This window comes from Trichoderma reesei, assembly GCF_000167675.1.
Source record: "Trichoderma reesei QM6a unplaced genomic scaffold TRIREscaffold_8, whole genome shotgun sequence".
NCBI classification, from domain to species: domain Eukaryota; kingdom Fungi; phylum Ascomycota; class Sordariomycetes; order Hypocreales; family Hypocreaceae; genus Trichoderma; species Trichoderma reesei.
The window spans coordinates 364624-377217 of record NW_006711155.1 but is presented as its reverse complement, the minus strand read 5'-3'; the positions used below and the strand labels follow the sequence as shown (position 1 = coordinate 377217).

At 54.0% G+C, this 12594-nt stretch overlaps 3 protein-coding genes across 3 annotated transcripts; 1 reads left to right on the top strand and 2 right to left on the bottom strand.

Moving 5' to 3' along the window:
- Window positions 1-306: 306 nt before the first annotated feature.
- TRIREDRAFT_77506 (glycoside hydrolase family 5) lies at window positions 307-2639 on the bottom strand (the record flags this gene model as incomplete). The annotated part of the gene is made up of 2 exons (XM_006964876.1): window positions 472-2639; window positions 307-387 (listed from the first exon to the last, which is right to left on the bottom strand). The coding sequence occupies exons 1-2, from the start codon at window positions 2617-2619 to the stop codon at window positions 307-309; spliced, it is 2229 nt and encodes a 742-aa protein (XP_006964938.1). The 5' UTR covers window positions 2620-2639.
- A 1080-nt stretch (window positions 2640-3719) lies between these two features.
- TRIREDRAFT_26160 (uncharacterized protein) lies at window positions 3720-6030 on the bottom strand (the record flags this gene model as incomplete). Its single annotated transcript, XM_006964785.1, has 11 exons — window positions 3720-3915; window positions 3975-4039; window positions 4167-4183; window positions 4234-4410; window positions 4466-4537; window positions 4580-4612; window positions 4668-4884; window positions 4942-5173; window positions 5229-5322; window positions 5379-5675; window positions 5745-6030. Coding segments are annotated over 11 exons (1686 nt in total), but the record flags the coding sequence as incomplete, so codon positions are not given.
- A 1953-nt stretch (window positions 6031-7983) lies between these two features.
- TRIREDRAFT_3707 (uncharacterized protein) lies at window positions 7984-12314 on the top strand (the record flags this gene model as incomplete). Its single annotated transcript, XM_006964749.1, has 2 exons — window positions 7984-8099; window positions 8168-12314. The coding sequence occupies 2 exons, from the start codon at window positions 7984-7986 to the stop codon at window positions 12312-12314; spliced, it is 4263 nt and encodes a 1420-aa protein (XP_006964811.1).
- Between the last annotated feature and the right edge of the window lie 280 nt (window positions 12315-12594).

Below are 12594 nucleotides of genomic sequence, written 5' to 3'. Positions count from 1 at the left end.
AGTCCTGTCGCCGATCCGCTCATCCCAAGCCCAATGATAGACGGCTGATATGATATGAATAGGTAATGGATGAAATAGTCCTGTATGCCTACCTAGACATGCGTGGATCCTCGTCGTGCTAACATGCCTAGGTACGATACCCAGGGCCATGTATGCAACCCGGCCAGACGGACATGAATCAGAACAAACAGAAAAGAAACCCTAACTCCTTGTCATGCACGCCTGCCCAACGTGTCTGATAATGTGCGCCACAAACTCAATGCGTTCACGAAATTCGTCGCTTCGACAGCCGGTCATCAACAGAATTCACATGACACAGCAGCTTCCCATGTTCAGGCCGTATCCTGCCTGGCACTGCTCCAAGTAGCCTGCTTCGTCAGATGTGCCCTCGGGGAGATTGTACTTTCGTACCACGCCTTTGGCTGTCAGTGTCTGTTCTCCCTCGGGATGCCACCAGCGTAGGATCTGGACGAGTGTTCCCTCGCTGTTATCGAGGCTAATCTCCCATCTGCCATCCGAAACGGTAACCTCACACTCTGACTTCGGAAAGTGGTACTCTGGAAGGAATATGACCGTCGGTGTATCGTCAGCTGCTGCTTGGGGGGCTGAAACCTTGATGTTAAACGTGCATTTACGTAGATCAAAGCCCGAAGAGACAAGTTTCCCCGCCACAACTGTTGGTGTTGGGCGAATAAAGGCCTCTGCGGCACGGTAGCCCGGGGTATTCGCCAGCTCGGGGTCCTTGTCAGAGGGGGCAGAGCTGATGGATGGGTTCGTGAGTGTGCGCTGTAGATTTCCAGGGTTGACGCCTGCATCATCCAGAGCTTCCGCAGTAGCGACAGTGGTGCCGTTCTTCACGAGACTCGTCGTTGATTGGTCCAACGCAGGCTCACTCATGATGGCTGACGTCTCGGGGAGCTTATCATCCACCGAGATGATGGATAAATCCTCCCCGTTCCACTGGTCCCCCCTCTCGTGATCGTTGGTTGTGGAGTACACCCATAGACAGTACCCTTCCATGCCTGATCCCTCCGCCGCAAAATAGTTGGCATCCAGTGCTGCAGACTGGCTCGAATAGTCTCCCGTCTTGTATGCTTTCTTGTCATCCATGTCATATGGGATGCCAAACTCTGTCATCAGGCAAGGATGATTGCCCATCCTATCAAGGCCTTCTTGTCGGAGGGTTGCCAGCTGATCCCGCAAGCAGTTTCGAATAGCCGTCTCGCCGACTCGAATGGCAAAAGCAGGGTGCCAGTACTTGCCGCGCAGCACGCCGACGACGTCGACGTTCCAAGTGCTGTTCCAATGCTTCGTCATGAGGGTAATGCCGTCGTAGAAGTGAGGCGTAAAGGCCAGCTTTGGGTCATCGTCTTCTGTGCCCTTAATCTGGGGCGGGAGCTCCAGGGTCGGATACTGCATAAGCATGATGCAATCCTTATGGTGGCTGCGGCAAGCCTTGATCGTCTTCCTCCAAAAGTCCATAAAGTAGGTGTTTGTGAACTCTGGATAGTCAATCTTCTTGCCAGTGTTGGGGTTCTTTGCAAAGTAATCCTTCTTCAAGAGGGTATCTGTTGCGATGTCCCACACGCCGTGTTGGGCCCAGACACATTCGCCCAGCTTCCACCCAGCATCGCGCTTCCACCCATACCTCGAGTCGTCGTAGTCTTCAGGCAGCCAAGCAATCTCGCCGTGGGGGTCCACAAGCTTCGTCCCTGTCTTGTAGGGGCCGAGACCACCCATTTCCCAGGTATCAATCTCGCAAGCTCGGCCCATGCCTGTGAGGAACGTCTGCCACATGGTGGGGCACGTGCCCTTCTTGAGAGGGTGTTCCTTGGGGATGACGGTCAGGTCAGCATAGCCAGTCATGCCTCTGTTTGGCTCGTTCATGCTCTCCCAGCCAATGACGACTTCGTTTTCGAGATCCCCCGCCTCGTGGATGCGCTTCGCTAGATGGGCACAGGCGTTGATGAAGTGGTCCTGCAGGTAATCCTGGATATTGACGCCGTCGATGATGCATTTCGGGGCAAAATCCCTGCCGGCAAAGAAGAAAGTGAAGATGGTGCCCGCAGCGAGTCGGTAGTAGTTGGTCGACCAGATCATCTTGGGGAAGTTGTCGGGATCGGGGTATGTGTTGTGCACGATGGCCGCCTCGGTGGCAGCAAAGCTCTGGGGATTCAGCCCACAGGCATAGATCGTCCACATCGGAGCTCCAGAACCGCCGGTGAACCTGGACCAGACGTCCTGGTGAGGATCCATGAAGACATAGAAGCCATACGACTTGGCAATCCTCAGGACCTCGATGGTGTGCTGGATGTATTCCTCATCGTAGATGCCCGGCCCAGCTGCTTCCAGAGCCTCCCATGTAAACAGATATCGAATCGTGTTGAAACCGAACCGCTTGATCCTCGCAAAGTGAATCGGGGCGTCTTCCTTGGTGAACGGCCGCTGGTGAAACGTCACATTGTCGCCGTCGAAGAAGTCGTCACCGACGTGCGAGGGCTGGTTGGGTTCGCTGGGCAGCTTCGTGTCTCCGGCGACGTTGATGCCGCGAAGAACGACCTGGCGGCCGTGGGCATCGCGGAACTGGCCGTCTTCGATGGTGAGGCGGAAGGACGCCATGCTTCTCGCCTGGCAGCAGAACCGAGCTGGATGGGGGCTGATTGAACCGTCTCGGTCAAGTATGCGGCCAGGAGATGGAAGGGGGAGGAGGGTAGAGGAGTGATGACGGAGGATCAATGCAGATGGTCCGTCTCGCTACTACCTGACCGACTACCTCCAGCTGAGAGATGGATGCATGGATGTCACCAGTTCAGCGGTTTCAGCGCCCGACTCCTCTGGCGGACAGCGGTCTCAGCACCTGAAGCCGGCTAAGCGGTGCACCTGGGCTGTTTCCCCACAGCGGGAGACGCTTGACTCGATCTCACTCCTTGATCTCGTTCGTTTCCCCGATTTCTCCAAACTCGGCAGATCCGGGTGGCGACAGCGAGTGCGAATACGAAAGTATGTATGTGGTATGCCGGAATTTCGGAGGATCAAGGGACCTCGTGTGAGCAGATGTAAACATCAACATTAACCCAGGCCGTAACATCACCACATTTGAAGTCAGGTTTGTCTCAGACGATCGGGATCCATCATCTGCGGCGAATTCGTCATTCCTAAAAATGCAGGGTAGCTGATAATGATGACAAGGTACATGTAACGATCAAGAACGACAGCCTCCATATCCCAATTACGATATTATACAAAGCTCAAACAAGAAGCCCAACCAAACCCACGTATTACCTACCATCCATTACCTTCACCTACTACTCCCAGTCTGCTATTACCATTATACGTGTGGCAGAGGCCATGTCTCACATCTGTCAAAATCGAATCGTTTCCCATCACGCTCATTCCTTCATCATACAAATCTCACTTCAGTAACGGATACTCACCGGCCCGTCATTGTTTGTCGCCTGCATCTCCGAATCATCGCCGGGGTCTGCTGCGACTTTAGCCCCCAGCTCTTTGGATCGAACTGATCCATACTGATCCCCGGCCTGAGGAACATCTCGGGAGCGAGAGTGTGCCAGTTCCACCGGCTCCGGAACAGACGGCTCACTGTAATATCCAACCAGATCAACCGCTCTGAACGTGGCAAGGTCTTCGCCTTCTGATGGACCCCAGATGAGATCCTCATACAGCTCCGGCCGAGGCTTCTTGCTTCCAAAGATGTAGTATCGGACCAGCCATGGCAGATACTCAAACAGCTGGAAGCGCATAAACTTCCTCTTGGACACGGCGAAGATGTGGTCCAGCTCTTCGAGGGTGCGACGCTTTGTCTCCTCCACAAGCAGGAAGACCATGACTAGAGCGACGACGTTGAGGCCGGAGAAGAGGCCCAGGGCGCCGGTTTCTGTGAGGCCCGAGTTGATGCTTTGCAGTTGTTAGCCAGGGGCAGCCGATGATGTTGGGAGCATCGGATACAGTCATACCTTGGAAAGACGATGGACAAGAGGCCGGCAAAGCCCAGGTTGATTGAAATAGCCCAAGCGGTGCCCTGACAACGCCGTTAGACTAGCAAGAGACTGAAGGCTTGTCATGGATGACCTACCGCTTCTCTATGAGACAGAGGAAAGCTTTCTGACGCAAGCGTAAAGGGAATCGGCCCCAGGCCGGGCGAGTACACGGCAGCAAAGACTGGCTGGGTGTCAGACGGTTTCTCATGAGGAAACAATTGGACGCTTCACTCACTGAAAAGGAAAAAGGCAGCAACACCGACTCTGATATTTCGGGGCTCGATCGTAAAGGCCAGGGCGGCACCAAACATGAAGAGCGCCATGAATGGCAGAGTGGCCAACAGCCATTTTCGCCGACCCAGTGTGTCGATGCTCCTCACAGCTGGCAGGGCACACAGAAAGTTGATGGCGCCTGTCGAGCGGTTAGTACCTTGTCAAGGAACAGCGAAGACAGAGGGTATACTTACCGAAGCCCAGACTGTATGCCATTGGAATGACTTTGGAGTGCACATCACTGCCGGCGCCGTTGAAGAGGTATCCTAGATTCCATGAGCTCAGGACCTGTTACTCCGTGTTGATACCGGGCTTACCCGAATAGAACGCGAGAACATTAACTGCAAGAGTGTCAGGAGGTGTCATACAGAAGATGTGTTAGAAGGGTTGACTTACTTCCGCAGAGTTGCTGGGCCAGATTGACGGTTGACGTTGAAATGACAGCGTTATACAGACGCCTCTGTTGAAACAGCTGCGCGTACTGTCTGAAAAAGTCCCGGATAACCCACACAAACCCCGGTGATCGAAACGCATGCGCGTCCAGGTTACCCAAGGCCATTGATTCCTGTTCGAGCGACTTGTAGATGAGGTACATGTCTCGCAATGCTTGCAACTATCATCATGTTAGCTGTAAGTGACCTGTTCAGTGATAACAAAAGGGACGACGCACCTCTGTGTTTCGAAGCTTCACCATACTGATGAAGGCCTTTTGGACATTGTAGTTGGGGCCTCTTGTAAGATGATATCGCGGTGACTCTGGACAGAGGAACAGTGTGATCATGAAGAGGAAGAAGCTGGGGACCATCGGTGCGGCGTTGATGAGGGAGAGCGTTGTCAAGCTCGACTGCGCCTTTGTAAAGACGAGGTTGAAGGCGAAGCCAAGCATGATGCCAAATGCCACCCTTTCATCGTAAGTTACTGAACCACATCAGTAAGAGGCCGACGAATATCACGTACCACAATTGCCAGGCCAGGATGGCAGAGCCTCGCCAAAACCCAACAGCAGTCTCTCCGGCAAGAATCGGCGTGCTGACGGCCTTGATGCCCATTCCTACACCAAATCAGCGTTTTGTCCATGAAGAAGATGCATCTGTTGTCAAGACATACCGACGCCATTAATAGCCCGAATCCCGAGTAGATGATACCACGTCCTTGCATATGCCGCACCCAAGGAACTGGCGAAGATCAGGAGCGCAGCAACACAGATGCCGCCCCGTCTGCCAAACCAGTAATTGATGGGCAGCGCAAGGGGACATCCGATGAGCGCGGCAAAGAAGAAGGGCGCTGCGTTGGCAGCCCCGAGCTTCCAGTTGTCGGCGCTCGTGTCATCGGGTCCGAGATCCCGGCGAAGCCCCCATTCCTCTCTATACAGCGAAGCGCCGTTGAAGGAGGACTGAACAAAGCCTGTTACGAGTGAAGAGTGTCAGAATTAGACGGAGAGAGGGTGGAAGAGATTGTATGTAAGCATCTTACCTTGCAACAAGGCGGCAATGGAAACCGTGAGAATGACAATCCGCATGCCCTTCTCACTAAAGGGGACATCTCTCTCTCGACGCAAGGCATATTTCTCTTCTTTCGTCAGTTGCACCGGCAGAGTGGACTCAAAGTTGTACCCTTTCTGTCTTGCAACTTCATCATATACACGAATGTCTTTTGCAACTCGAGCAGCACGCAGGAGATCCTCGTATCTGACAGACGGCAGGTGATTCTCGACAAAGGACTGAACATCCCTTTCCAGTTCTTCATCCGTAAGGTGTGCTGGTTCCGTCAGCTTCTGCCCATCTCTCACTCACTTTGCTTGCAATCATACCTAGAGCGTTTTCAATGACGACATTGCCATTGCCGTTGGCCCGTCTGCCGCGGCTGTGAGCCTCGTTGCGGGTTGACGTCCGCGTTATCCGTCCTGTTGAAGCCATCACCAAGGCCAGGGATAAGAAATGGTCATCAATGGTTTGTAAGAAAGAAAAAGAAATTATGAAGCCGACATAGACGATATTATACCATTAAAAAAAGGAAAAACTGCGCATCAGTCCATATAGCGGGCAAAAGTGCCGGCAACTGCGAGACGCTCGAGGCACCATGTATACCGGGCGCCTCATATGGCTGCATTCCTAACAGCCTCAACACCGCCTGTTTGATGCATCACATATCTACTCGTATGCATAGAGAGGCGTCGGAAGAGGGATCCCTATCTCAGCATCACATTCTTGACTGATCGTGGTTTGATTACAGTTGCCGTACGAAGCATTGCCGCATGCTCGCGATGCCAGGCACCGATATTTCACGATTCTATTTTTATAGAGGGAAGAAAGAAAAAAGAATTGTGATGTCTATGTACAAAGGTCACTGCCAAGGAAAAAGGGACAATGGGCTGTTCGAGTCCAGGTCTGATGCAATTCGATGCTTCAGTATCCGGTCAGGCTGTGGCTGTCCGTGGAAGAAGAAGCTTGTTCAAAGAACGACATAGAAGAGACGAGGCTGCGGCACTTGGACTGTGGAATGAAACTGGGGTAAAGCTTTGTTGGTTGGGGGGAAAAAAGAGTACCGAGCTTGGACGAAAGCTGGAGTGTCCCAGTGCTCTCCCTCTGAGATTGTGCAGACGCCTTCGGGCCTGGGACCATGAAGTGTGATGGTTGTGTAAATGGACAGCCTTCAGACTCGCCATGAATCTCATTTCATTGGCGGACCACGAGGACCATGGACTGTTAGTCGAAGCAATAGGAAGAACCTCTAGAGGTTGGGGATTTGCACCAGGATGACCACGAGGCAAGTCACCCGCATGTTACATGTAATCGTTTGTCTGCTTTACGTTGTTTGTGCAGCCCACTTATCGAATGTCATCGAGACGTGGTAGAGCAACGGTTGGCCCTGGCTAGTTGATCTGTCACGACGAGCTGCCGAATCCGGTAACACGTTGCTCTCGTGTTGTCTGGGTGGCAACAGTTCTGCTCGTAGTCCATGGAGACAGTTGTTGTCTCTGTAGTAGCGCCGAGAGGGCGTGGAGGATGAAAGCATCACGCGCCGTCTGCTGTCTTTTGTTAGGAGTTGTTCATCGACATGAAAGGTGCCCCGACGTCTTTTGAGTGGCTCGTTGCATGAGAAACCCAAACAGTTTGCATTTTGACAGCTGTGGTCCTCATGTTGTTTCCTTCGTCATTGACGCTGCTGCTGGCGATCCTGCTAGGAGGGGTCTTTGCTGTTCCGGCATCTGAACTGCTGCCCCGTCAGCAGCCTCTTCTCAAAACGCAATTTGCCCAATTATGTAGATTGACATCTCGTTGAAGACTATGGATCATATTAGATCGACAGATCTCGCGAAGCCGTTGGACGATTGTGCGAATAGTAGCTGAAAATGAGGTGTTGATTCATGGTGACTTTCAAGTTGAGTCTTTGGCGTCATCTGCGAGTCCTCAGTACTCGGAAAATCTTCGGCCCAGCGCGTTGACTGCTAGCACAGCTCATGGGTCGCTTGCCTCACTGAAGCTCAGGCCCGCATCGTCCATCACCAGTCATTCGCTCGAGATCCACCAGATACGTCAGCCTTGCTTCAAGATAAGGTATCTTGTCTGCTGATGAAAGAGGGCTCAGTCTATCATGACATAGAATCCTTTCCCAGAGCGTTTTCCTCCTCCATTCTGTTCTACCTTCGACGTTTACGGTGCTCTCCGCACGCTCCCTCTCGCTGTAGGGTTTCCCCGGGGCATCAGGCAGCATGTCTACCAAGGCAGCTCTCAAAAGCATCAATGATGCCGTGCGCGAGAAGAACTATGATGATGCCATTCAGAAAGCCCGGGAGTTGTTGAAAAAGGACCCTAAGCATTACCAGGCGTATGTTGGTTGTTGGATGCATCTCAGGTGCAACTCGTCATGTGCAGAAAGCTGACCTGGTGTTGCAGGCATATCTTCCTGGGTTTCGCGTTGGATCAGAAGAACAAACTGGATGAGGCTGAGGCCATCTACGAAGCAGCAGCCAAGCTGCGTCCTGAAGACGCACCGGCTTGGCAGGGCCTCATCAAGCTGTATGAGAAGCAAGGTGCCAAGAAGCTGCAGGAGTATCACCGAGCCGCGGTCAGCCTGGCCCAAGTCTTTCACAAGGCGGAAGACATGTACAAGTGCCAAGATGTTGTTGACAAGTTTGTCGACTTTGCCCGAGCCCATGGAGATCAGTTACAGTACGCCGATGCCTTGCGCATCAGGCTCCCTGAGAGCCCCTTGTTTCCGATACTCGAGGGCCGCTTCCCGCACCCCGCCAAGACGTACGAAAGCATCGTTCTCATCCTCGAGGCGTATGAGAAGAAGACCATCAACACGCTCATTGGAGAGCGGCGGACGAGGCTGGGCGCAACGTTGACCGACGTCACCCTGGAGGTGAAGCGCGAGGTCTACCAAAAGAGCAACCTAGAGCACTTTTACCGGCAACTCATCAACTGGACGACTGACGATGATGCGAGGAGAAACTACGAGGAAAAGTTGATCCAGTACTGCTACGACCATGTCGCCGTGGCGCCTGCGGGGCCGCAAAAGACAGCTGAACAGCAAAAGGTTCTCGGATTGGCGAACGACATGGTCATCATCAAGCACCCCTTCCGATTGGCCTGGGAAATTGCCATCAACTGGCAGGATAAGAAGGAGATTCGTGACTACGACGTGGATCTGCTGAGGAACTACTGCAGCTTCTTCCCGGAAACCGATTTGTACAAGATCATCACCGGGTTTTTGACAAGCCACTTTTCTCCTTTCCCATCACCGCCGCCAGAACCCAAAACGGCCGCCTCCCCCGATAATGAGACATCGGAGGATAGCGACGAGGAGGACGGTGGCGCGCCAACCTTTGTGGTCCCCCTGACCGAGGAAGATCGGCTAATCATGATGACTGACGGCATCTCAACCTCGGAATCCGTCTTTGGCTACAGACTCGTGGGGGAATACTTACTGCGATCCGGGGAGTACGAGTCCACGGTGGAGTTGATGCGCAAGGCCATGCCTTTCCTTGCCAAGGAAAAGCAAAGGATTGGCATGTCATACCAGAACACGGAAGATGCGTATTCCATCTCTCTTGCGACCGCGCTCATCTACTATCAGTCACCGAGACACCACCAAGAGGCCAAACGTCTGTTTGACAAAGTTTTGGAGCATGATGCAACGTCAACGCCTGCCATGATTGGCGTAGGCCTGATCTTTGAGGAGGAGGAGGACTACGAAGAGGCGATTGACTTCCTCACGCGCGCATTGGCCCGAGACCGTTCAAATCTGCGTGTCAAATCCGAGGCTGCCTGGGTCAAGGCGCTTAGGGGAGATTGGCAAACCGCTCTAGGAGAGTTGCAGGAGTGTGTGGAGCCGTTGGAAAAGCAAGGGGAAGCGGCCAAAGAGCTGTTGGCCGACACCCAGTACCGCATCGGAATGTGCATCTGGAACCTGGAGACGGACCGCCAGTCTCGGAAGCGGAAGAAGGGCGAGTGTGCCTATGCTTACTGGCTCAAGGCGCTGAACAACTCGCTGAACCATGCCCCGACGTACACCAGCCTGGGCATCTTCTACGCCGACTACGCATCGGACAAGAAGCGGTCGAGGCGGTGCTTCACAAAAGCTCTGGAGCTGTCGTCGTCGGAAGTGACTGCGGCCGAACGGTTGGCCCGCTCCTTTGCAGACGATGGCGACTGGGATCGAGTGGAGCTGGTTGCTCAGCGCATCATCGACTCGGGCAAGGTGAAGCCTCCGCCGGGGTCTAAGCGGAAGGGTATCAGCTGGCCATTTGCGGCCCTTGGTGTTGCGGAACTGAACAAGCAAGACTTCCACAGGTCCATTGTGTCGTTTCAAGCCGCCCTCAGAATCTCCCCGAATGACTACCACTCCTGGGTTGGACTCGGCGAGAGCTACCACAGCTCTGGACGCTACATTGCAGCGACCAAGGCCATCCTCAATGCCAAGAAGTTGGAGGAGGAGTCCAAGGTGGACGTGTCTGCAGACACTTGGTTTACCAACTACATGCTTGCTAACATCAAGCGGGAACTGGGCGAGTTTGATGAGGCTATCACACTCTATCAGACGGTTCTGGAGACCCATGCCGAAGAGGAAGGAGTGATTCTCGCGTTGATGCAGACTATGGTGGACAATGCCGTCACGAGCGTGGATAGAGGCCTGTTTGGGAAGGCGGTTCATCTAGCCATGGATGCCATTGACTTTGCCACAAAGAGAAGTGGCAGCGTTCTGGAAACCTTCAACTTCTGGAAGAGCATCGCCGAGGCTTGCTCTATATTCAGTACGGTTCAGAGCCGAACGGCAGACTTTCCTCTCGACTCCATCAAGCCGCTGCTGGAGTCTCGGCCACAAGAGGCTTTTGATATCCTCGCCAATGTTGACAAGGTTGGCACCGATGTCGTCTATCAAAAAGTCGAGACAAACGAGCATTTCAGCCTTGAGATTGCGGCATGCATACACGCAACGATCTTGAGCTACAAGCAGGCCATCCACGTATCGAGCGGCGATATTCACGCACAGGCCGTTGCGTACTATAACCTGGGATGGGCCGAATATCGGGCTCATACATGCCTGCCATCACAGCTACGGAAGAAGCCGAGCCCCTACCTAAGGGCTGCTGTAAGAGCTTTCAAGCGATCCATTGAACTAGAGGCCAGCAATGCGGATTTCTGGAACTCCCTAGGAGTGGTGACGAGCGAAATCAACCCTGCCATTGCCCAGCACGCCTTTGTCAGAAGTCTGCACTTGAACGAGCGTAGTCCAGTGACTTGGACGAACTTGGGGACATTGGCATTGCTGTCAGGAGACTTGAAGCTCGCCAACGAAGCCTTTACGAGGGCCCAGTCAAACGACCCGGATTATGCGCATGCCTGGCTCGGCCAGGGCTTTGTGGCACTCTTGCTCGGCGAGGCCAAGGAGGCCAGGAGCCTCTTTACACACGCCATGGAGATTTCGGAATCGTCATCGCTGCCTGCACGCCGTCATTACTCGTCTTCGCTTTTTGATCACATCTTGACGGCACCGCTCAATCTGAACGTGGCGTCGCTGATCCAGCCGCTCTTTGCCGTGAACCAGGTGCAGAGCCTGCGGCCCGATGATTTGACCTTTGTGCACCTCGGAACCCTCCTGCAAGAGCGCACGGGCGAAAGTTCCCGCGCCGTCGCCACTCTGGAGAGGATTTGCGAGAAGCTCGAGGCCAACTACGAAAAGACCGAGTCCGCTGATGACCTCGCCAGGTTCACGCTGGCTCGGACAGACCTTGCGCGGGCATACCTCGCCTCTGGATCGTACGAGCAGGCCGTCGAGTGCGGCGAGATGGCGCTAGGATTGAGCGGCGACGAGAGCGAGAGCGAGCTGACGAGTGACCAGCGCAAGAAGGCCCGGCTGTCGGCGCACTTGACCGTTGGGCTTGCGCAGTACTATCTCAAGGCGTATGACGATGCAGAGAAGTGCTTCGAGTCAGCGTTGGAAGAGTCCGACAACAATCCTGACGCGACATGCTTGCTCGCTCAGGTCCTATGGGCCCAGGGCACCGAAGCCGCAAGAGAACGGGCGCGCAATGCCCTGTTTGAGGTCATTGAGAAGCAGCCCGATCACGTACAGAGCGTGCTGCTCCTGGGCGTCATCGCCCTGTTGGACCAGGACGAGGCAAGCCTGGAAGCCGTAGTCGAAGAGCTCCAAGGGCTGCGAACAAACGACAAGGTGACGGCCAAAGAGCAGTCCCGCATCGGCCAAGTCCTGCGAGCCGTGGCCGCCCTCGGCGAAGGCAAGACACAGCAGGACATGATTTCGCAGGTGCAGACGGACATTATGCTCTATCCTTACCTCCCACACGGCTGGTCATCCCTTGCTGAAACAGCGGGAGAAGACGGCGACTATCCGGCCGAGGTGTCGCTCATGGTGGCGGCCAGGGGCATTCCGCCGCGGGGGACGCTGGAAGCGCATGACTTGGCCAAGGCGTATGCCGGCACGGGCAGAGTTGCGGATGCGCAGAGAGCGGCATTCTTGGCTCCTTGGGAGGGAGCTGGTTGGAGTGCTTTGGAAATTAGCGTTGAGGGCATGTGAGGGTAGGATAGATATGTTGAGAAAGACTTCATGACCTGTGTATGGAGACGGAGGAGGTCACTGACGATGATAAAGAGATATCAAAGAAATGTTACGAGCATACAAAAGACTTACCGTGTCCGTCTCTCTATTCCATGACGAAGAGTGTATCGGGACGTCTAGGTAGAATACAACGAAAAGACAACTAAAGTACACACATGAAAATGCCAACGCAAAAAGGGGGGGTATCACGACACACCTCACAAACTCACCCCCAGAACCACCATCAATCACCTCGGCC